At 40.0% G+C, this 25,368-nt stretch overlaps 1 protein-coding gene across 5 annotated transcripts in view; it reads left to right on the top strand.

Annotated features, from left to right (window-relative positions):
- Window positions 1-25,368, top strand: part of cacna1bb (calcium channel, voltage-dependent, N type, alpha 1B subunit, b) — a 146,871-nt gene that overhangs the window by 73,097 nt on the left and 48,406 nt on the right. For 4 of the 5 annotated variants that reach the window (XM_029515532.1, XM_029515531.1, XM_029515534.1 and 1 more), the window contains 14 exons: window positions 6,638-6,741; window positions 7,209-7,324; window positions 7,434-7,523; window positions 9,747-9,836; window positions 11,374-11,595; window positions 11,677-11,789; window positions 11,934-12,046; window positions 12,757-12,888; window positions 19,752-19,824; window positions 20,139-20,256; window positions 21,032-21,099; window positions 21,202-21,308; window positions 23,107-23,169; window positions 24,028-24,069. In XM_029515532.1, coding sequence (XP_029371392.1) covers window positions 6,638-6,741; window positions 7,209-7,324; window positions 7,434-7,523; window positions 9,747-9,836; window positions 11,374-11,595; window positions 11,677-11,789; window positions 11,934-12,046; window positions 12,757-12,888; window positions 19,752-19,824; window positions 20,139-20,256; window positions 21,032-21,099; window positions 21,202-21,308; window positions 23,107-23,169; window positions 24,028-24,069 — 1,451 coding nt within the window. The remainder of the gene's footprint in view (window positions 1-6,637; window positions 6,742-7,208; window positions 7,325-7,433; window positions 7,524-9,746; window positions 9,837-11,373; window positions 11,596-11,676; window positions 11,790-11,933; window positions 12,047-12,756; window positions 12,889-19,751; window positions 19,825-20,138; window positions 20,257-21,031; window positions 21,100-21,201; window positions 21,309-23,106; window positions 23,170-24,027; window positions 24,070-25,368) is intronic. The other variant, XM_029515533.1, reaches the window with a different exon arrangement.

Below are 25,368 nucleotides of genomic sequence, written 5' to 3'. Positions count from 1 at the left end.
ACTGCAACTGCATGATGCATGAATCCAAATTATGTGGTAGCTTTGTGCGTTTCACCTCACTGATCATTAAGAGCAGTCAGCCAGGGTTGACTCATGGGAGTAACGGAAGTGGAATAATGATATAAAGTGAATCTATATGAAAACCTTTATGAAGCCTCGAGCAGTGGATTTTAGTTACTAGCTAGAATTTAAGTGAAGCCTCAGACTGCTTTATTATTTGAATGAGTCTGACAGTTTCTTTATTGATTTATTTTCTTCTAAATTCAATTCAACAAAGAAAATTTCCATCCTGTTTATGTTTAGGCACCATTTGTGGCTTTGTTATGTAACAAAGCAGAAAAGCAAATATCATATGGCCAAAAGAGCTTAATCACTCAGTTGTCTGTAAAGTTCTTGGCTTCTACAGTTGGATTTTCTGCCACAACTGCCACAACTTTTAAACACATTGTGCAATTGTAACCAGAATGAAAGGATTTTAAAGTTGATTTGATCACACTCAGACCTACAGACAATTTAGAGCCACCAGTTAACCTAAACACGATGTCTTTGGATGGTGGGAGGAAACCGGAGTACCTGAAGGAAATCCATGCAGGCACAGGGAGAACATGTAAACTCCACACAGAAAGGCCCCAGGCCGGGAACCGAACCCACGACCTTCTTGTTGTGATGAGACACACTGACTGAAAAGAAAAATTTGGACAAGTGTGTGTGTGTTTTTCAAACTAGTTTAGTGACGTGAAGGGTTACCATCAGGAGCTTTCGTGTACCAACCTTTTTTTTTTTTTACTAATATTTTCTTCACCCCTGAGAATATACGTAAACAACATTTGGGGTCATTAGAGGTACATTGCTAAAGGCAACATTGTGCTTCAGCAATTTCTTAATGAACTAAATTACTATAGCCAGTGGCTGTTGTTGCCATATGTCCTGTATTTTCTCTCCTGCAGTGAACACAGTGTGGTTAACCTCATTGCATGGCATCAGCCCCTTCACAAGTGGGGTGAATGCATCAGCCCATACATACACTCCTGATCACAAACATTTCCAGGTATGAGTGGATTTTTAACACAGGCAAACCTGCTTAAAAATGTGATTGTTTGCCAGAGTGAACACACACTAATGCTGCTACATGCAGTTTGAGTGCTCATGTAAGTGTAGGAGCCTCCATTTGACCAATACTTGTAATTTTTCGAGACTTATTTCAGGTCTGCGTTCACTCTTTCATCCCCGGCATCCCCGTAGCGGCAGTTTCTCTGGTGTAAAAGCAGATGTAACTCGGCATGTGAACCCAGGTGATGTGTTTGGAGCCAATAAATACCTGCATCTGCTGCAGACTGGCAGTGTTGCTACCATTTGTACACTTTTCCGTTGAAGAAAACATCCGTGTCTGTTTGTGGTGAGATTTGACCAAAATGCATGAGGGGGGAAAAAAGGAATGAAAATATGTAGCCTTCAGGCAAAGTGGAGAAATGGTGAGAAGCGCACACAAGTACAAAAACACATACACCTTAGCTTAAATATATGAATTAAATGCAGATGGAACCACAGATGTGGCTTCTTACTACCGCCATAGGCTGTTTGTTATAATACAATAATGGATCACACCTGCCATCCATAAGTGACATATGGACACATACAATAAAGTGATGGATGCCCTTTCATGCTGCCCAGAGGCCATGATGCAGGTCTTTCCTCTTCTCTTCAGAAGAGATAGGTCCACTGATATTGACAAACATAAAGTAGATTACGTTTACACTCATTCAAAACAAGCACTTAAAAATTCAAAAACAATGATGTCAATAACTGATGTTATAAAATCAGATGGTGCCTCCTCATTTCTGTTTAGCTCTTTCAGTCTTTTTCATCTGAGGAAACCAGCTGCTCTTTGACTTCCACTGCAAGACTTTGCTCTGTTTGAGAATCAGGAAAAAAATGTGCACAAGCTCAACTTAGCTCAGCTCGTCTGCCAGAGCTCTCTTTCGAAGAATTAAAGCTTTGTCGACAGGAGAGAGGTCTTCTCTCGTTACCGGCTGACTCTGAAAGCTGACGCAACAGAGTTTATCTCCCATTCATTTTATCGTCCACACAAGAAATCCTGGTTTCCCCAGAGAGAGAAGCATTAAGGCATCTGCTGGTGCTGCAAAACAGAAGCGAGATGCATGTAATCAAACCCTTAACTGAGATAAATTGGCTAAACTGACCACCTGAGTGCAGCTGTAAACATCAGGCTTCAAATTATAAATTTAATATGGCTATGCGAGCAAAGAGATGGCTATTTATTTTCACATGACATAATTGGTTTTGGTCTCCACCAACTGAAGGAAATATCTGGCTCGTGTATTATAATAAAAACAGTAATAATAATAATCATGATTAGAAAAGCCCAAAACCAGTATAAAAGCTTTTAACAGTGCTCAAAGACACAATAAAACAGTAGAATAGTACAAAATAAATAAAAGCACAACAATAGCAACATACAAAGGAGATAAATGTAGCAAAAAATAAAGAAGGCATAGAGAAAATAAAACACTAGAGGGAGAGGCAGTGGAAGTTGTGGAGGACAGGGGCGATGTGGTCATGACAGCAGGTATGACTGAGGAGATGGACCGCAGAATTTTGGGCACATAACAGTTTATTTAAGCTTTTGTAGGTGGATCTGTAGAAAATACTGCTGCTATAGTCCATCCAGGAAATGAAAATGGCATGAGTCAGAGTTCAGGACTGACAAGTAATGAGATGGGCAGAGACTTGCAATATTGCAAAGGTGGAAGAAAGCGGATTTGCCCAGCAGGTCTATGTGGGGTCAAATGTTGAAATCATGACAAGGTTGCGGATCTGGGGGAAGAGTTTTTGATGATGAAGAACAGGCCAGCAGCCTATGTGTGGGATTTGGGGGCCAATGTGAAGCAGTCCTGATTTGTCACAGTTGTGTTTGAGAAAGTTTTTTTTTTTTTTTTCCTCCATCCAGAGGTTAATTTCTGTCAGGTAGTACTGTGAGTGGAAGACGGAGATGGATTTGGTGGAGATTGAAAGTTGAATGTGATCAGTGTAAGAGTGGAAGTGGAGATTGTGGTGATGGATGATGTCACCAAGGGGATGGAGGAAGATGATGAAGAGGAGGGGACCAAGCACTGACCCGAGAGGGACATTGTAGGACAGGGGACAATGGAGCAGATGCAGGTGGTGATTTTAATGAATAGTTGTCTGTCAGTGATAGGATTTAAACCAGGTCCCAGTGATGTTGAGGGAGGATTGGAGATGAGGAAGGAATGATTTATAGTGTTGAAAGCTGCAAAAATGTCAAGGAGGATGAGGATGTTGAGCTGTCATTTTGTCCTGCTTGTACAGCTCTTTCTGTTACTTGACATTGAGCCGTTAGTACGGATGTGACATTGGGATTTATCTTCTTATTTAACTTTATGCAAGAATATTTCCCAAATTGACTGTTGCTTTCAGCATCATTGAACTGAGCTTAACTCAGATGGTCAAGTGGAGAGAAGAGGATGTTCATGTAAATTTGATATTCACTCTCACCAAAATATGAAAAATGAGTCCTGAGACAGGATCAAGTGATCACATGTTAGACATGAAGGAGAAAATGTTCAGGGCCACAAAGTGAAGCCTCTTCCAGTCATTTATCCTGGAGCATGAGCTCCCTCTTCTCTGATAAAGAGGGTGTGCTACTGCGTGTGTGTGTGTCATTCTCTCACACTCGGGTGTATAATATAGATCTCCAGCCTGCTTGTTCAGCCGCCCTGACGCTCCCATCACAATTACAGCCAGCTTGTGGCAGCACTTCAATACTGGCGTCTGCAATATGTCGCTGCGCTTCACGCAACCCATCCGTCCATAGGTTTGTCCCCTGCTAACGGGCTGTGTGTGAAAGCCCTTGCAGACATGGCATCACCGTTGTCAAGTATCCAGGCTCTGCTACAAAGGGTTTTGGATAATGTCTGAGCCACATTTGTTTTTGGGCTGCATTATTCAGGAATACATGAGCCTTTTTGCTATAATACGGTGGCAGGTTATAATCAGTATAGCACATATCCAGGAAACACATTACCCAATTTGCCAACTTCCTACTTATTCATCCAAACTGAATCCATTAATTCGAGTTGTTAAGTGTCCTTTTTCACTGTTTTGTCTCAGCCACCTCTATAGTGGACTATGTTTAAATATTATGAATATTATATTATAGTGGTTAGTGCTGTTGCCCCACAATAAGAAGATGGCGGGTTCAGCTCCTGAACTGGAGCCTCTCTGTGCGAAGTTTGCATGTTTTCCCGTCCCTGTGTCTGTCTGGGTTTCCTCCCACTGTCCAAAGACGACATGTTTGGGTTAACTGGTGACTCTTAAGTTGTTCATAGGTCTGAGTGTGAGTGGTTGTTTGTCTCTGTCTGGCTCTTTGTGTTGGCCCTGTGATGGACTGGTGACCTGTCCAGGGTGACCCCGCCCTCGCCCAGAGTGAGCTGGGATTGGCTCCAGCACCCCCACAACCCAGAAATGCATAAGTAGTAGAAGATGAATGAATTAACTGTATTCATTATTTAATTCTTCATAGCCTAACACAGTTGTGTTAAAATAAAATAGATAAAACATATCCTCAGGCTGTCTGCCTCCATTTTGCATGCGTCCTTGTTGAAGTCAAAGATTTGGATTCATTTAGTTTTTACTTACAGCCCTATAAAATCTGTTTTATTTTTCCCCCAAATTCAGTTTTGGGTTAGGGTTAGGGTTGGTTTTTCTTTTTTTGGGGGTTTTCTAACACAGTTGTGTTAATCAGAGTTCTAGATCTTGTTTAGTGTGTAATGGCTGATGTCCTCAGATGGAAACAACACACAGATGCATATCATGGATAAATGTAAGCTGTATGCTGAGCTGCTTATAGTGTTCTTCATTAAAATCTCATTTAAAAGCAGGCCTTTTTCATGGTGCGTAAATCAAATGTCATGGGTCAGTGCAGTTAGCTGTGTGTGTTAAGTGGTTGAGAGAAAGTGTAAGTCATTTAATCACTCCAGCCATGCCGACTGCTATTGAAAGATTAAATTGTCACACCTATTTGTCCGTGGACAAATCATTGAATAGATGTTTCTGCTCTAACTGGTGTTGAATGAAACAGCTGTTTTGCTGTGATAGAGGAGAGAGTGTTAGTAAATGGGTTTGTGTGGCATGAAGCTAACAAAGATGATGTGGAATATTGGTTAATTACTTTTTTTTTTTTTTTTTTTGGAAAGTTTTCAGTATTTTTCTTATGATGCAAGTTCAGTAAACTTTTTTTCAGTCAGCCGAGTTAGTACGAAAAAATATGGCATTTATTTGAATTCACAGCAGTGTGTGAAAAATCCATCTCAAACTTTTTTATCCAAAAACAAACCTTGACTCGTTAACTTTTTTTGAGTTGCTTTTCTGAATAAGGCTTGATGCCGGGGGTTATTTTAAAACACAATTCCAAATGAAAAGCCAAATTGTTTCAAATTTCAAAAGAAACTGAAAACTTACATTTTCAATTGTATCACTGATCATTAGGTTATATAATGGGGGTGTGTCACAAAAAATCGATTCATGTAAGAATTGTGATTCTCATGTACTACGATTCAGAATTTAAAATGTCCCAAAATCGATAAAAATAAAATAAATAAAACATATCCTCAGGCTGTCTGCCTCTATTTTGCATGCGTCCTCGTTGAAGGCAAAGATTTGGATTCATTTTGTTTTTACTTAGAGCCCTATAAAATCCGTTTTATTTTTACCCCAAATTCAGTTTTCATTTTTTCCATATTTGTTTTTGGTTTTTCTTTTTTGGGGGTTTTTAATTTTTGAGAATTCGTTTTTGTTTTTTTTAGCATAAAGTAACCCCGAGACAGTGTTTTAAGTAATGAAGGTCCGACCCGCCTGGAGAATTTTCCTGACAGATACGTTCTGGGGTCCGGTCTCTGGAGGGGTCCGTTCTAGGCTTTGGAGGGGGGATCCGGTGTCTCGTCTGATCTGGTCTAGTCTGTACTCTCTGCAGGGGTCAGGTCTAGTTCATGTAAAATGTCAGCCAGTTCTGTTATTCTGTGTTTATAATGAATTCCGTTTTTAATGTCTAAGTCCGTGATTCCGTGATCGCAGGTTTTATTTCCTGAAAGCACGGGAAGACCGAGCTTGGTGTGAGCTTCACAGTGTGCAAGGTTTGCAAAATGAGGATTAAGCACTTTGGGAACCCATGTTTAACTGTTTAACTGCACTTTTTTTTTTGTAAAGAGACACTTTTATTTTTGTTACTTAAGCTGTGATATGTGATATTGTTTTTTGCAACAATTCAATTTCAGCATGGATACATGTTTGAAACTCAATAAATGTAAAAAAAGACACTTTAATGTCTCCATTTTTCATTCTGTCTTGCAAAGCAGACTGGAGTAGATCATGAGGATGCACACCTTTGCACACCTATACATTGAAGCAGTAATCATTATGAATCAAATCGTTTTGAATCGAAAATTGATTTTGAATCGAATGTTAGCCCCAAAAATCCACCTTGAATCGAATTGTGCAATAGTAAAAGATGTATATGTATGTATATGTATATATAGATGATGTATATTTAAATAGTGTGTGATGCTGATTCAACTTTTTGTATGTCTGTGTGTATGTGCAGACCAATGATGTGGCAGGTAACACCTGGAACTGGCTCTACTTCATCCCGCTCATCATCATTGGGTCCTTTTTCATGCTCAACCTGGTGCTGGGTGTCCTCTCAGGGTAAGTCAGCTGGAAACACCAAAGTCCATATGCACACTACAAGTAATCAGGACTGATTACAAACTTTCTGTCAAATCAGATTTATTTGTATAGCACCAAATCATAACAAAGTTACATCAAGACACTTTACATATAGTCACTAATAACAGCTTATAACTAGCGATATAAAACTGGTTGCAGCTTCATATTGAGCATACAGATGTGCGAGGAACATCAATCTAATTATTACTGATGATTGGTTCTCAACAATTATTGCAATCTTTATAATAAACTGAATATGGTGAGCTATGAGTTGTGTATCTGATAAACCTCCGATAGACCAACATGAAACTTTGCTGTTTTACCTCCTCACCCACACTTTTCAGTGGTAATCCACAAGTTCCCTTTGGGAATACTAAACTAACTTTGAATTTTAACTACATATGATAAAATGTGTTTGTGAGAAAGATTGCTTTATGTTTCAACAGAGAATTTGCCAAAGAAAGAGAGAGAGTGGAAAAAAGGCAAGAGTTTCTGAAGCTTCGGAGGCAGCAGCAGATCGAGAGGGAGCTCACCGGATACTTGGAGTGGATCTGCAAAGCAGGTAAACTTGGTCTCTGAAAGAGTGTGAGCAGGCATTTATGTGGTTGAGTCAAAAAATCTATGGCAAATTGTTAGAAAATCAATCTTTCCTTTCTCCACCCCTGCTGCAGAGGAGGTGTTGCTGGAGGAGGAGGATGAGATTGCAGAGGAGAAGTCCCCGTTGGACGGAGCGTGGTACAAGAGGAAACAAAACCTTCCAGGTGAAAACAGGGCTGAGTATCTGTTTTCTGCTTTACCACGGTCCGTCACCGCAGGAGGCCGATGGTAAACCAGGCACAGAGATAGAATTCAGCGGCATCAACCACATCATTCCAACATCATCTGCCAGCCATTTCACCATGAGTGTGATCTTGTGGATGATAGATGTAACGTCGCTGCTCGAACATCAATTTTAACCGGCTTTTTCCTTAAAGCAGCAATCTTTGCAAATCTACAGAATTTGGGCGGAAAATTTAAGCAGAAGATGAACATTGGTTTTTTGTGTATTTGGCTGTCAGCGTGCCAGATAACTCCACAGAGGTTTGAAGTTAAATCAGATGATCATTTTATTAGAGGCACATTGAAAATTCTTGATATCAGGATTTTATATTTCAAACATTGAACCAACATTCAGATATTTGCTCATTTGCTTCAGGTTTTTGCTGAGTCATTTCCTGAATAATCCACATGAATAAATCTGGATAGATTGGACATCACAAAAGCAAATTGGTCCTTACTTTCTACAGTCTGTTCTCATCCTCGAGAGTTTTGAATCTACCAACTGATTCAGTGAATCTGAATCGAATGAGGTCACGTCTCTGGCTTCCAGATAAACAGGATGTTACGTATCATTCAGGGTCAAACATTTGTCTCATACTTGTCCGTATCCTTTTGCTTCTCTTTAACAGTTTTAGAATTACTGTACAACATCACAGCCCTCATAACGTTCCTCACATTAACAGTACCCCCTTTTATGTGACTGCAAACTGGTCTGTTTGTAGCCAAGTCAGCCAATTACACAGCAAGCACAATCATATAATCAGCACTTACGATCAGCCTGTTACTGGAGTGCTAATCACAGTTTTCCTGCTGTACGCCTGTTGCTTTTATTACGGAAAGAGCACACTGTTATTCTCTCTCCCTCACTCTCTGTCTGCGTCTCTCACTCTCTTACCCGTAGTGCCAGTCCATTAAGGTTGGTGTGAAGAGGGTTAATTAGTTGGATTTACAACTATAGTCTGTTTTGATTTGCTAACATAAATTCACTATACTACACTCTCCAAGAGCCACATGGAGACACACAAACATGTTGAAACGCATTTGCCAGGAGATGGACACAAACGAATCCGTGCTGACGACTTCAGTAAAGTGACAGCAGCCAGCAGCTGTATTTTCTCAATTAGTTGCATCGGAGGGATTAAAATGTCTGAATCCACAGACTTAGACTGAACCATTCTGATGTTGTTAGAGCGTTAAATATATAGTAGACGTTCTCCACATGATTGACAGGCAGATGTTGTTGGAAAAAATGTCAATTATGCATGATTGACACAAGTCGTCAAATTTTTTCTCCATCAACCATGGCTTTCTACAACCAAGGAGGTGAACTTAAAGCTGTTGGTGTACTGTTGGTGTAGTTTAGTCGGGACATTCAATTGCCAAAAGAACTGTGTTACAGCCACAGCAAATATTTAACTCGAGAGCAACTTTATTCTGTCTCACTTAAAGATGCAAAGACTCAAGAGATAATCCTGGAACCATTTGTATTTTTTAATTAAAAACAACCATCTATCTTTCCATTATCTAAAGTGATTGTCTGCTCAAGGACGAGGGTAATTAAAAACAATGAAGATATTCGTACCGCTCCCTTCTTTCAACAAAAATGATGTTTATGCGAGCTGGATATCAACAGGAAGGATCTGATAAGGCTGAAACAATTTCAGCGTTTTTCAGTCTCATAGCTTTATTTGTACTGCAGCCTGGTTCTGCTTCCTAGTACTGTAGCTCTTTGGGTGGAGAACGAGGGTTGTAGATCTTAAGAATGAGCCCACAGCTCCAATGTCACGTGACCATCACATTCATGTCGTGCTGGCAGTTTTTCATTTCCAAGGCTGACTTCAAGCAGGAAGGCAGAAAATCTCCAAATGAAAAACATGATTGATGCCTGCTATTCATAGTTTCCAATTAGCTCACCCCCCTACTTTGCCACTCACACATGCGCACACGCATACAGACACACACAAACGCACATGGACCTACTATATATATGTAGTTATTCCATTAAAATGCATTAAAAATGCATTTTCAAAATGCCTGCTCTGGTTTTTGTCAGACTGCAGTTTTGCATGCTAGTGCAGTACCGTCCCTGCACAACTATTTTTGTGTTACATTTTAACACTCGTAGATTATTTTGTTGTGTCCTGTGTATATTGTTCTCTTTACAGTCCTCAAACGAGGCAAAGCCAAGAAGGGTAAAAACGACCTGATCGGTGCTGAGGAGGGGGAGGATCCATTCGCTGATATCTCCTCTGTTGGTAAATCTCACATCTATTTTATCCACAGCCTCCAGCAGACCACCCCTGACCTTCACATGCTGTTTGTTCACACTGTTGACCTTTACAATAAATGCTGCCGTAAAATCCTGACCTCCCTACTGATCATAACCAGTGTCCTGTCCTCTGACTCTGTGCTCCCCTTCTATCAGATTAGTGTGTTTTGTCGCCTCAACACAATTAAAACGTATTAATCATCTCATTCAAACTTACCCAATGTATATGACAGAGACAGATTCAGCACCATGTGGATGTGGAGACCTAAAACTGTTTCTCCTGGCTGTAGATGTGCTTCCCCTTGAGGGAAAGAATGAATAATTAACTTTCCCTAATTAGACTGTTAAATTAAAATAGCAGAGAAACACCTACAGCACATCAAATTTCCAATTTTTAATATTAATGTAATTAACGATTCTGCACAAAGACAACATGTAATTGTTTGTCTGTGGGTCAGAAATAAACATAAGTGTGGCAAATGAGCCCATTTTGTTGCCTTCAATTTAAAAAAAAAAAAAAAAAAAAAGCTCAATTTTCTCTCTACTGACTATCTCATCTCATGATTGTTTTCCATCAAGTTAAGTGCCAGGGGAACAGGTGCACTGCGCAATCACATTTAGTCCCATCTCACTTGTTTTACACAATAAGCCTGCAGTACTTCTGCACGGCAATTAGATATTAGGTGCATATGTTTTTGATGAGCAGCTGCAAGTCAAATTTAAGGAGTTTTTCAGGAAATTTTAATTTGTTAAGTGTTAAGTGTTGTTCGCAGTTTATAGTCTTGAATACAAACATCTTTCAGTGCACATGCGGTGGTAACAATCCTACACAACTACTGTGTGTTTAAAATCTGTAGGTCCCTGATTTAGTTGTTGCTTGTAGCAACTCCAGGCACAAGTGCATGTAGGCGTTGTCAACTAATTGGTGCAGTTTGGGTGACCCGAGGCACCTGGAGTGCAATCCTGGTGCAACAGAGAGAAAAAGAAGAGGAATGCTTCATTATTTGGGGAAATACAGCATCAGCAGGTGGAGATGGATAAAACTGTTAGCTGTTCAGCAAGTCCCAATGCATCCAGTTCTCACTGGTTTTACTGGGACTTACATGCTAGAACAATTTTTTTAGCTTTTATCATGCCAGTAAAATATATTTTTAACTTCTACTGGTGTTGCTGTCAGGGATTTATTTAATGACTGAGCCTGGTTGGTTTTTTCGCCATGTTTCAGGTCTTTCTGCTAAGCTCAGGAAAGATTCTGCTGGCTCTGAATATTCTCCATACAGACATACAAATGGTATTAAAGTTCTCAGCAAGAAAGTTTTTTTTTTTTTTTTTTTTAAAGTCACTCCCTTAATAAGAACGTTACCAGGTAAGTATTAACAAAAGGGTTAAGAAACCAAAAAACAGCAACAACAACAAAAAAATCAAGCTAAATCCATCATTGATGTTCTGTCTGGTCAAAAGGGGAACTGAAGTGAACTCACATGTTTCCTCTCTTCTTCTTCCATCTGTGTCATCGCTTCCAGCTCCTCCTGGCTCTCCGTTTGGTCGAGCCAGCGTGAAAAGCGGAGGTAAGATGGACAGCTCCTCTTACTTCCGTCGCAAAGAGAAGAGGATCCGCTTTTTCATCCGACGCATGGTAAAGGCCCAGAGTTTCTACTGGATTGTTCTGTGCCTTGTGGGCCTCAACACGCTGTGTGTGGCTATCGTTCACTATGACCAACCTGAGTGGCTTACGACGGCCCTTTGTAAGTCATGCCTGTAATCACACACGCTGGTGGTGTATAGTAGATTGTATTGCCTTTTTACTATGTCCATTTGGCAAACAGACACAGCCGAGCTTGTGTTCCTGGGTTTGTTTCTGACTGAGATGACTTTGAAGATGTATGGCCTCGGACCACGGAATTACTTCCATTCCTCCTTTAACTGCTTTGATTTTGGGGTAAGTTAGTGTTGGTGTTATGCAGATAAATACTGGACTCTGAGCAGCAATCCTATTTCTGTTTGGTGAAAGATTTGATGTGCTTGTTAAAATGAAGCCAAACAGATAATGGTTGATAATTTTAACCTCTACTCTCCTCTTCAGGTGATTGTGGGAAGTATTTGTGAGGTGATCTGGGACATGATTAAACCAGGAGCCTCATTTGGTATCAGCGTGCTGAGAGCTCTGCGACTGCTCAGAATATTCAAAGTCACCAAGTCAGTTAACATCAGAAAATGTGCACACCTGATTTAATCAGAGAGAAGTTTGTTTTCATTGTGGTCACTTCTGTCTGTCTATCAACCTGATACTCACTCTTAGGGGTCTTTTCAACCTGTCATGATTACTTTAGCCTGGATTTTTTCTTCTCAATGAAAGAAATGAATCACTGACAACCACGACATGGCGTGCTCCAGATTTAAATATGTCAAAAATGAGGGTTTACTTCGTTTGTTGAGTACAACAGAAGTAAAGCAGTGAAAGCATGCAAGGTTAAAAGTAAAATCCTGATTAGTCACTGTCTCGACTAAACTAATGAGGAAGTTTAGATTTAAAACATAATGCACTAGGTTAAATATTCAAAATGAGAGTGAGTTGTTTTTTGTTGGAAAAATTTGATTTGTTGGTTTCAGGACCATAGCTTTTGTCTTAATCTCTTTTTTCCTCAAGAGACAATCATATCAGAGTTTAATGGAAATCCTTTTATTTCATTAAAATAGCTGCAATCATGTGACTCAGAAGCTAGCAGCTGTGGGCTTTGACATATTGATTTGTTTTATATTTCACACAGCTGTTACTTCCGGTGTGGCCTCTTTTTCCTCCTCTGTTTCGCATCTTTTCTCGTGCTTTTTCTTGTCGTCCTCTGTTATTTTGCATCCCCATCGGTCATTTCTCTGAGCCACTTTATGTGTTTGCTGCCCTCTCTCAGATACTGGAACTCGTTGAGGAACCTCGTGGTTTCCCTCCTCAATTCCATGAAGTCCATCATCAGCTTGCTCTTCCTCCTCTTCCTCTTCATCGTAGTCTTTGCACTGCTGGGCATGCAGCTCTTTGGAGGACAGTGAGTACCCTCTCTAACCTGTCCTGCTCTGTCTTCCTCTTTCCATCTGTGTACACAGTCACACAGTTATCACAGACACACACACACACACACACACCTCCTGCTCTCTGTATGTGATCCCCGGCCAGACTCGGCGTGGTGGTGATGGTGACAGACGTGTTGACGCAGCAGGTAGCTGGCACAGCAGCAGCACTGACTGCAGCACTTTGATATCGCTCTCAGCAGGAACTCCATGTTTTCTAATGACAGGACCACCTCATGATTCTGGTCTGACTGTGGTTTATCAAAGGCCTGGCAACCAGCCCTGTCTGACTCAACTCATACACGTTTTACACTGTCCTTATCACCTCCCATCACACAGACAGTGTGTGGGCAAGCAGCCAGATCCCACGACTCAAAAATCAGAATACATATCATATACAGACTGTCATATTTCATTTTATTTTTTAATGATTAAAACATTAAACCCACAAAGAATATGTTATTGGTAAGCTCTGCAGATCACTACACTGCATTGTTTTCCAATTTTCCTGACAAGAGGCCTCTTGTGGTCAAATAATTAATGATTGTTGTCACAGAGAAACAAAGGAGAAAGTGGATTAGCATTGTTGTAACATGTGTTGGAGCATCGCGTCTGACCTGGACAACAGAGAGCTCACAGCATCCCATCTATATTGGCCATCATCTTTCCTTAACCCTAAACAAGTAGTTCACTAAACGCTGCCATACATGTTTAACCACAGAGGTACTGAGTTGATGCTGTTGCAGTAGCTGGCTGTTGCCATGGCGCCAAGTTTTACATCACTCTGCGCCATCATTAGCATCGCATCAGTCTCTGGTGATGGACGAGTGTGAGATGAGTCTGACGTCCACATGGTGCTTCCAGCCAGCCGAGCACATCAGGCTGAGCACACTCTTTTCTCCCAATGACGTCTGTCGAAGCATTCAACCTCATTTGCGTCTAAAAATGAACTCGAGGTGTCAAACTATTTCAGATTTCAGTCAGTCTGCCATTCTTGTAATTACAGATAAAACCACTTTATATTTGAACTTTGTTGAATTATATAAAAATCTAAGTAAACAGAAATTCCATATGTAGATGTTCCCAGCTCAGTGAGAATAAGCTAAAATGCTTTCTCTTATTGTGAGACTTTATCTTTGGTGCAGAAATAATGGTCCTTCTCTCAAAACACCTAAACAACTCTCCTGGTAAAATTGTACAGCTTGCGGCATAGGAGAGTCTCCCTGCTGAGACTCACAGGACATCACGGACTGTTTGGCCAAAAATATGTGATAAGCTCAAAGGAAATGTGCAGGGCTTGCTAATGAAATGAGCAATATCCCTGGTTGCTGCTTTGAAGCTTTCAGTTTGTCTGCCTTTGTTGATTAACCTAAAAAAGGAGAAATGGCATTTTCTGTTCAGGCACACTTCTTAAGTGTAGGCTTAGCGACTTTACTCTTGGTAGGACAACCGCTTTTTCAGGCTGAATCCTGTTTAGCTTCTCTTTGGAATGTTATAATGTTATATTTAAATATTTATTATTTAATGAAAACAGAAGCATGTATAATGGATTTGGTCACTGCTCATTCCCCCCAATAATGTGTAATTTCACAAAACAATAATGCAAATTTAACAGTCAGATCAGTTTCACATCCTTGCAATTATTCTCCAGGATTGCTCAAAGTGGCAGCACTCTTTTCCGCCTCAGTCTCCACAAACATGCTCTTTCCCCCTTTCTCTCTTTTTTCCCGAGACCTGAAAAACTGAAAAAAGGAAAAGAAAACCTGTTAATCTCTGGCAACTGATCGGCTAACAGGGAAATTCAAAATTCAAATCCACAACTTTGCTCCGTCTATCAAAAATAACCTTAAAACAGCTGCTTGCCTGATTGTATAGTGGCCAACCTCTTTGTATCAGCCGCTTTTGTCATTCACTAGAATCCAGTTTCGTTTTCTGACTTCTCAGAAAACTGCAGTGTGCTGAGCTTGTTCTCTTTGCAGCTTTTCAAAACACTTTTCCATTATTATAATGGCAGCAGTTATCTTTTGTCCATTTGTACATACCCATGTGTTATCAGAGAGATGTGTTGCAGTCACCTTATACAATGTAAAACTGCTGCTATTGTCTGAGAGATGCAGGATGAGGGAGCTTCTGGGGGAGTTGGCCTCACATGACTCTTTTCAGGATTGGTTTAATGAAGTCCCTGTGGGTGCTGCATGGAAGCCAAGCAGCACGATCCCAATCCCTATTATCAGAGTAAACAGAGGTCGGCACACGCAGTCACAGCAGCAAACCACCGCTGCCGCTCTCTGGGCCCACTAATCCTCAACGAGAGAGGGAGAGGGGGGAGAGAGTAGTTAGCAGGCACCGAAGGGGAGGAAGAAGGGAAGGAAAGGAGGTTAAAAAAAAATTAGAACGGGCTTCAATCTAGAAAAGTGATGGGGGGGACTTACTGAACAATGGGTGTTGCGGTGGGGATGGATGGGTTGCGAGGCAGAGGATGCAGTAACCAGATGACAGAGAAGGACAAAGGTAGAAGGAGTGGTGCATGGGGAGAACGTATGATGACATACCAAGGGGAAAAAAAGCTGATTGAATTACATGCTCCTCCCTCTCTCCTCCAGCTCTTTTTCATGCATCCTCCATTTCCCTCATGTATGTACAGTACAGACCATTGTGGCTTTTATTCTCAGCTGATAATTGGTATTGCAGACACACCACACGGCTAACATCATGGAAACACACAATCATTACACTTGTGTGTGATTTCTGAGCATCTTTTTTTTAAAGCCATGGGTGTTACCTGCTCCTATAAGAGCCTCCACAGTCTGGGGAGACTGGCTGCAGGTATTTTATCCCATTCAGCCGTGAGATCATTAGTGTGGTCTAACACAAATGGGTGAGCAGCTTTGGCTTACTGTCAGGATCCCAGAGCTCAAGTTCCTCCACATCAAACTGAAACACCATTTGTTTATGTGCTTTGTGCACAGCCAAGCTGTCACAAGAAAGAGCCCAACGCAAACCGTTGTTGTTGTATTATGTACATATTATGTACATTTCCACCTACTCGACGTATTTTTCTTTATTATTAATTTATGATAAAAAAAAAATCAGTTTTGAAATGTAAAACTTTTACCGCAGTTATACCTTCATCCTGACAATGTCTGTCAGGATCTAGTGCACACAAGCATGTCCGAGGATCTGCTCTGAGAGGGAGAAACCAGCTGTCATATGTGCAGACGTTCACTGTGGTAATGGGTCTCCACATCCATGCCTTTTCTCCCTTCGTCCTCTGTTGCACACTTTCACACACATGCTTTGAATTATGTGGTTTTTATAGGACATTTCATCCAACCCATAAGTCAGAAATGATGATATACTGATTTCACTTTCCGATCTCTGAAGTCCTATAAAGCCTTTTTGATGGTTAATATTTGTAGCATGACCCTACAAATATTAAGGGGGGTTGAAGGGCATTGCTGTGTAATTCACAAGCTCATTTTCCTTATTTCTGTAGTCTAATGTCAACTTGTAATTTTGTTTTCTCTCTAAACTGTGTTAAAACTTATTGAGATCAAACGATTTTGAAGACAGATTTTCATACGTTCTGTAATTACATTGTAAACTGCCAATAGGAGACACTGGAACACCAAATAGGTCAAATGTATAAATAATACACATGTATGTCAATTACTGTTCAGTTGCCTCTGTTTTTGTGACAGTACTTGGAAGATTATGTGATTTTAGATGTTTTTAAGATCAATCAACTTTTACTGGTACCTTGTTTTATCTTTACATTTTATGTGAAATGTAAATCAGGAATATTAGTTGACAGTTGGATCTAATTCTTAAATATATGATTGAGCCAGTAAGTCGTAGCAATATGAAGTAGAATGGTGGATGTATACAATAATACATGCATCGTCTGTTAAGTGTGTTTATTTAAAACATGTAAATAATTAGACAGTGAAAACTGAAGCACTGGAAGCAAAAACAAAGAAATTCTTTGTTGGGAGCAGCATTCATTGTAGAGATAACAGCGTCATTATCATCAAACAGTTAATGTGATGGGGCCCGTTGTCGGTGGCCACGGGGGCCTCCCTCAGTTGGGGTGTGGTCTTAATGTGTCTGTGAAGCAGTATGTGATGATCAGTGGTTTGTGATGTCTGAACTGCCTGTAGGTCATAACCCCTTCATCAACACAACACATCACTTCAAATAACCCACCTTACATTTCCCAATGCTGTCTCATATTTAAAGATAACCTTCACCTGTACTATATATAGCAATTTAAAACATCATGTTATATCATCATGTGAAATCACTTTATTTCAACTACTCTTTCATGACTTGTAGTCTTCAGATATCAGAGGTGACTCAATAAATGAATTTCTTTTTCCTGTACAAATTCACTTGTGCACTTAGCATTTGGCCTCCTGCAGCGAAAGTCTTCTCCCTGTTCCCTAACCCTAACCCTATTTCGCAATGGCATTGCTGCTGTGCTGACCATACTATGTTTTGTTTTTTTTTATTGTTCTAATGTTACAGTTTATTTAGAGTAGCATTGCTTCACAAAATCAGCCCATCAGCTGCATCTCAGGGTATGTGATGGTGTTGTTCTCAACAACACCATCATTTCTGCATTTTATTGAGCAATGTAAACGGTGACTGCATGGGAACAGGTGAAATCCCCGGTATCTGTCTCAGTCCATTTAAAAATACATATATATCATACTGTAACTGTTCTAATGTGTTTGAGTTTGTTTTTTTCCTCCATCTGTCACAATATACATTTTAAATACTTTGTACTCTGTCACTCAAAATTGTCATTGGTGTTGCCTTGCATCACTTCGTAATATGTCCTTACTCTGTCCAGCCCATAGCATTTCTATTTAATTTTTTCTTTTAAGATGAATTGACTCTTGAATGGAATGCTCAGCAGTGCAGGTTATTTTCCGTTGAATGACAAACCCATCCTTATGCATCTCTGTGTCACTCTCTCATTGTCTTCTTCAGTTTCAAGACCACGGATTCAGGTTTTGGCAGGTTTGTTGGGTCATTTGGGGGATATCTGCAACATCTAGATCCTCTGTGTAGAAAATGTGCATGTGTGATAGTAGTGATGGCATTAAGCGGGACCCTAGTGTTTACTGTCACTCGAAATCACAACGTGTTAATGCTAAATAGTTCCATATATTTGTGCTACTGTACTGTAACTGTTGTGAGCGTAATACACATAAGTGTGTCACTTCTGTGTGAACTCAATAGTGTTAGGTCCAGCTGCTGAATCCAGTTTGGTGGGATACACTGATTTATTGACCTATGAGAGAAATCCCAGTTGTTGTTGTTGTTGTTGTTTTTTTTTAAATTTACTTTTAGTTAATTTACTCTAGCAGAGAACACTTATATTGCGAAATCATGTTTTTGTCAAACCAAAAAGTAAAAAAGTTGACAACTAGTAAACATTTTGAATTAAATCTCCCATCATTTGTTGTTAATCTGTTATTTTTCTCACATCGTGTCATTTTATCCTTTCCCTTTTGTTGAAGTGTGTTTTCATGCAGTGCTGTTGTGTAGAGCCCAAAACATACTGGCACTTTCAAATTTTTTTCATCCGACTCGCTTCCATGCCTGGCCTACCAAGGCAGTACCTTGTCAGCTGATACCACCTCTTCTTCTGCGGTGTTGTACCTGTCACAGTGGACAAGGGGGAAGTCAAATATCTGTATGTCTAATACTGAATGTCTTAGTTTAAAAAAAAAAAGCACTTTCAAAACAACGTGATTAGCTGATGTTCGCTCTGCAGTTGAATGTAATCAAAAGGAGAAAAACTCCTGAATCTCGGCATCACTTCGTTTTGACTTTTTCCCCATAATATTCAATGGCAAAGATGCTGTGTGGATTTGTTGACGCGCAGCACCGCCATTAGTCCCATTTGTGAATATGACGTGTGTCAAATGATGCAGCCCTGTGCTGCAGAGACAGTGTGTTTTGGACTTCAGAGTTGGAGTCATACAGTAGTTCCCTGGTGACTGGTGTTTCCTGCTGCTGCATGTCTCTCTCCCTCTGTCTCATGCATTACAAGATACGAGAAAGCTCCCTTCATCTATGAATATATTGTTTTCCACCAAAAGCTGTGGAGAGGTCTGAGAACACCCGCTTCTGTCCTTGTGTTGTACTTCTATCTTTGTGAGGACGTCTGTCAGTTTCAGGCACTTATGGTTTGTTTCTCTTTTCATTCATTCAAAGGACTATTTGAGAGATAAGATTTGGTTTTAGAGTGGACGTCAGAATTTAGTCCAGGTTAAGGCCATAGTCGGAGTTAAACACAGATTGGATAATGAAGAAAGATCCTGTTTTTAGGGCTCCTATATGGATGCTATCATCATATTTTGGTCTCACCATGTTCAAAGACTTATTACTTAATAATACAACAACAGGATCTGGATTAAGCCATTAAAGGCAAATAATTGCTTTGAGGCAGTGATGGCCATCACAAGTATAGAAGTGCAAATGTGTGCGTGTGTACGACGGCGCATTGTGAACGGACAGTACACTATAAAAGAGTCACAGATGTGGAGAAAAGGAAGAAATGCTGCTGTGATTCAAGTGTGAATGTGTCTGTTTCTGTGCTGTCATGTTTCTCTAAATCAGAAACATGAGTTGTTGCCTAGATGTTTTCAGCAAAAAACTCCCATCATTATTAACCCACTTGCACATTTTAATCCTGCTCTTTGAACGAATAACATTTCTGTATTTTCTCCTGAAGTGAAGCCTTTAAGAAGTGACTGGGGCAACATTTTTATTATTTTCTCTTTTGTCTTTCCTCTTTGTAAAAGACACCTCTCTCTGATTATTTTAGGTTTAATTTTGAAGATGAGACACCGACAACAAACTTTGATACCTTCCCAGCAGCCATCCTCACAGTGTTCCAGGTAAGGACGCTACTACGCACACCTGCATAGTCGCACCGACACACACAGTTTCACAGAGTGCACTAGACTTACTGAATAAATGAGAGAAAATTGACTTTGTGGGAAAATACTCTAATTAGACATTTTAATTAAAGAAAATGGCTGGTCTGTGTACCCTTGTGCCATAATGAGCTTGTTGATAATCCTTCAATTAGTCTGTGTTCATAACCTTTCGCTCTATCAAGTACATTAATTCTGTACTCTGTTAGGTTTGTAGGGGCTTTTTTAACCACCCTGCGTCCTTTGCACCAACCACACTCTCTTGTCTTCCTCAGATCCTGACTGGCGAGGACTGGAACGCCGTGATGTACCACGGGATCGAGTCTCAAGGAGGCGTTCGCCGTGGCATGTTCTCCTCGGTCTACTTCATCGTCCTCACACTCTTCGGAAACTGTATCTTTTTTGACATCTTGTAATTAAAACTGCACTGAACTTTTGAGAGACAAAGGGGACAGCTGACAAAATGGTCTCAATTCTCTGCTGGTGTGATCAGCTCCTACAGTGGAACAACACATTCAAAATCAAGGGGGCTTAATTAAGCAGCTTTTAATATTCATACTTTAAATGTCAAACCTGGAATTAGAATTATCAATGTTAGGATGTCATAGGCAAAAATTTGCCAGCAATAGCAGCTGATGATCATGTGCATTCAAATAACTGATGAGGGGTTCATTCTCTATTTTAGGGTCATAAATTGGTTTTATTCATTGATTTATTGTTGGCGTATATTTACGACTGATTATAGGAGAAATAAATGGCTAATAATACGAGATGGAAATATTTAGTTTATTCTTGTTAATAAATATAATGAATTATTTTCCCCAAACGTTTTAATGGGCTCATTAATATCAATGAACTCCTCTTTCCGCAGAATTTAAAAGCATGTTTGTTACAGCGGGACAGTTCTGAAGTGCTTGTGTATGTCAGGAGAGCTCAGTTAGGAAAATGATTAAAGGCTTTTACTCAAAGCTGGAGCAAGTAGGATCAAAAATGTGTCTATTGGCTGAATAAGGAATCCTTCAAGATAAATATGGATATTGAAATGTTTTTCTAGCGACCAAAATATTGGCCCCACAGATCATGAATAGGCCCTGCTCTGAGTGTGTTGTCTCATCACAGGTTACTTACTGTCGTTGTGTAGTTTCTCCTGAGTTCTGTTCTCATTCAGACACTCTTCTGAATGTCTTCTTGGCCATTGCTGTCGATAACCTCGCCAATGCACAGGAGCTGACTAAGGTAGACGAGTAGTTGTCGAATTTGAAGACGCTAACAGAGCCTTCGTGCACACATGTTAGGATGTGAAAATATTTCTCATATCTTGGTTGTCTCTGGCTGAAGGACGAGGAGGAGCAGGAGGAGGCAGCCAATAAGAAGCTCGCCCTGCAGAAAGCTTTGGAGGTGAAGGAAGTCAGTCCAATCTCTGCAGCCAACATCTCAATAGCTGCGTAAGTCTCAGAGACTCTCCTGTCAGTGACAGTGGCTCTGTTCAGTCACACTCTGGACATGGATGTATTCAGTGTGTTGTCCCTCATCTGTGTGGCCCCACTCTCAGTCTGAACCGTCTGTGTTTATGCTTACTGTTCGATCTCTTTGTATTCTGGGCTTCTCCTCATCCACTGTGAGAGTGCTCCTGTGGTGCTGCCTTGTTTTCAACATCCATCTCCTTTCTCCACATGGAGAGGCAATAAAGGAAGTTTCCACTGACAAAACATGTTAGTTTCCACCAGCTTTTTCTACTTCATTCTTAGCTTTTGCAACCAATCCCTCATGTTGCTCAAGTTTGGAACCCGAGTACAAAATTTCTAATTTGTTTTATGGTCAGACAACAATGTGATATTTCAGTGCTTCACTGAGTTTTTGAACAATTATGGACTAGAAGGATTGTGGCACACTGATTTTACGGGTTGTCCAGGATGAATGTCACCAAACATCTCAAGTTTTCCATAGTAAAATAAATAATACTGCCAGATCATGGAAATACACTCATTTTGTAGTAACACAAAATATAAATATATCTGTAAAGGGAAACTTTCATTTATATCAGTTAACATAAAGACATGGAATTATACAGTTTTTTTAATCCCCTGGACTCATTTTTAAAGTTGAGGAGATGAAGGCTATTAATTGAAAGCAAGAGGCGCAGCAGACGCTTATGAGCAAGATATAAGAAAACCCTAATCTTCCCTGTCAGACTTTCCCATTTTCTCTAATGTGATAATGATAGTGATGTCTTCATGAACGCAGATATCTGCTGTCATGCTAAAACTCTGACCCACCCCCTCTTTGCCACAGCCCCTGTGACTGACAGGTCCTGTGGTCTTTTGTCAACCAGCATATTAATTGCGCCTCCAAATTCAGGCTATTTTTAGCACCTTGATGAACACTGAAATTATGAGAGTCTGTCAAGAAAAGTGGAAACTGGAGCATTTTCCTTCTTAGCAGATTGAAAGTGGTCATGTGTAATGCTGGATATTATATATTACAGTTGTGAATCAATTTTTTTTAACATTTATTTCTTCTGTTAATGTGGAAGTACTGTACAGCATGAATGGACACTTTCTGTGTATTTGGCTCACATCAGAAGGATCCTAAAAGACTCAGCTGTGACGGAGCTCTGTATTCATTTGATTAAGTGCTTGTTTTGATTTCACCTCGCTCTATAATTGCCAGCCTCGTCACTGTAGGTTGGCCATACGGTAGAAAATGACCAGCTCGAGTTAGCTAACCCTAATCATTCTCCCTTTTCACAGTCATAATTGTTATTATGTGAGCTTGCTACTTTCTGTGGTCTCTGAATATTTTAAGTTGAACACTATGCTAATGCGTGAGTGAGCTTATAAAGTATCTGCTTTTGATTTAAAAGATTTTTAATTTGGATTCTATGTTCTTTTGCAGAGAAACTCAGGGTTTCATTCCAAAATGGGTACAGAGCTAGTTTTCTTTAACTGTCTGAATATACCTAAAACGTTGAATTCAAAATAATCTTTTCAGTATTATTGTTATCTTTTTCACTTTGGAATGAAGCTCCTAAATGTTTTTTGGGTTTCACTTTTTGTTCTTCTAAAATGTATCATTTGAAAAACATGCTTTTGTCGCTGTTGCATTATTGAAGTAGTTGCCCAGACGAGTCCTTTACTGTGACAGCGGAGGGGGCAGGTGGACTCTCTCACAGACAGATGGTCCACCTGTCCCCTTCAGAGTTGTGTCTCATTGTTTTCTTTTGTTTTTGTTCTGCATGTACAGTTTTGTAAAGCAAAATCGAGATGCACTCTCTCGCAGGTCGTCCGTCAACAGCATTCAGTCACCGTGAGTTATCATTCTCTGTTATAATACTCTCCTCTCTTTTCCTCTTTTAGTTTCCTTCCACTCTCTCCTTCTCTCTTGTTATTTTTTGTCCTTCTCTTTATTCTACCGTCCTTCCCTCTCCTCTCCTCTCTGCCTTGATAAAACTAAATTATAGTCTGTCATGTCTTAATTGCTGTTAAAGTGAAATGTGATATTATAAAGCAGAAACACAGTTACATGTAAAAAGCATAAACACACTTCACACTTTAAGCTATGAGGCCAGTGTGAGTGTAATTCAGAGTGTAAATCACTGATGCATAAACACAGTTATGTCTCCCTCTGGGCCTCTCCAACCATTGTGTACTTTGTTGATGGCTCCAGATCCTCAGTGTTGGCGCCTACAGTAATTCGTCTTGCGCACTGTGCTCAGTGATGTGAATAATTTGTGTAGGAATGTGTAATTTCTCTAAGCTTCGTCATCATCACAGGCAGCTTGGCATTTCCCAGTCTTTTAGTTATTATAGATGACGAGACGTCACTTTGAAAGACCAAGGCCAAAATTACAGCGAATGACCACCTGTTGATTTCCTGTCTGGCAATATGCTGTCGGCATAGAATAAAACGTTGATGGTCAGAATTGCTTCTTTAATATCTCACCATCTGGAGACAACACAAATTCATTACTAGACATAACTTTGTTTATTTGACGCATCTGTTGTGTGTTTTTCAGTGTGTTGCTTGTGTGTTGATGAGATATCGTTCTTAAGAACTTTCTGTTCAGTGCTACATCTCTCACTTTTCTTTCTCTATCAACTCATGGGTCTGTGGATACTTGTCTTGTGTACTGTATGTCCTCTGTCTGTGTCCTCTGCCTTTTAGGAGCTATATTGTCTACTCCTCCCCCACCCGACGAATCTTGAGGTACAGGTGACCAGATGGAACAAACTTAACTAACCCATAAAGCCCCATGTAAATAAATCATACTGTGCAGAACCAGTAGCAGAATGCAATGCCCTCACATGTTAGATGGAAACATCAACACATCAAAGGATTTTTGATTGTGTTTTTGACTCTTGCAGACAATACCATGTTCAAAACTACCACATTAGATACATGTCAGTAATGGAGATCACCCATAGCATGTTGGTCCTGCCTGCCCCATGCACACACAACCTGGATCAAACAGATGATTTCTGTTTCAGTTTATGTTCAGGTCACCTTACATCAAAGGACAAGACACAATGGAAGCGATATGGAGACATTACACACAAGGAACCTTTGAAAGTTGTCAAACTGACAAGGATACAATGAATCAGAGTAGATAAAGTCAATGAAAAGGTTTGAGCTTTGCACTTCCACCAGCTTTCATTCTTTGCTCCTGAAATGAGAAATGAAATCGGAAATATATATTATTTTATATAATAACATGATCTTTTTGCCCGTGACCCAACCTCGGATAAGCGGATGAAGATGGATGGATGGATGGATGATCATTTGGTGTTAAACAGGTGCTGTACAGGCATATGGTAGCATTAGCTTTATGCTCTGATGAAGGATTTGTACCAAAACAGGTGATGTGATCCTTTTTGTTGTTGACATCAACTTTCTCCTGAGGTTTTTATCAAAACAAACAAATTTAGTAGCTTCAGTTTCAGTTCGTATAGTCTTGTTTTAGTTCAGGGGTCAGGTTTTAGTTTTCCTTTGAGAGGAGTTTGGGCTCTCTTCTTTTGTTTTGAAGACACCATGGGATATTGCGCTGTGTCCCCACAGCTTGATATTTCAGAGAAGGATACATTAGCTGAAGACATGCTAGTAAAATAACCACATAACCACAGAGGCAAATCATAAAAGTGTAAGCCAGGTTTATTGTATAATCGGGTCACATCGTGACAACAACAGTGTTAAGATCCTCAACCATCATTAAAGAATCATATTTTTGTTGTCCAAGGTTTGAGCTCCTTTCTCCATATAATGCTCAAGCATGGTAAATGAATGCTTTACCATGGTGAACATTTGTAGAAGCATGGTGAACATTTGTTGAAGCATCCATAGACTGAACCGTGTTTAGTTTTTTTCTGGTTACTTTCCTTCATTAGGGGCCTGCTGACCAAATAATTGTATGGCTATGGATGGAACTGTGAATGATGATGATCACCCAATACCCATATGAAAATCACCTTATAATGCGCATACATAAACAGAGCGCAAAAATGTTTCTAT

The sequence above is a fragment of the Echeneis naucrates genome, chromosome 12 (genome assembly GCF_900963305.1).
Source record: "Echeneis naucrates chromosome 12, fEcheNa1.1, whole genome shotgun sequence".
Classification (NCBI taxonomy): Eukaryota; Metazoa; Chordata; class Actinopteri; order Carangiformes; family Echeneidae; genus Echeneis; species Echeneis naucrates.
The sequence above is the reverse complement of the archived record's forward strand: the minus strand, read 5'-3'. Positions and strand labels throughout refer to the sequence as shown.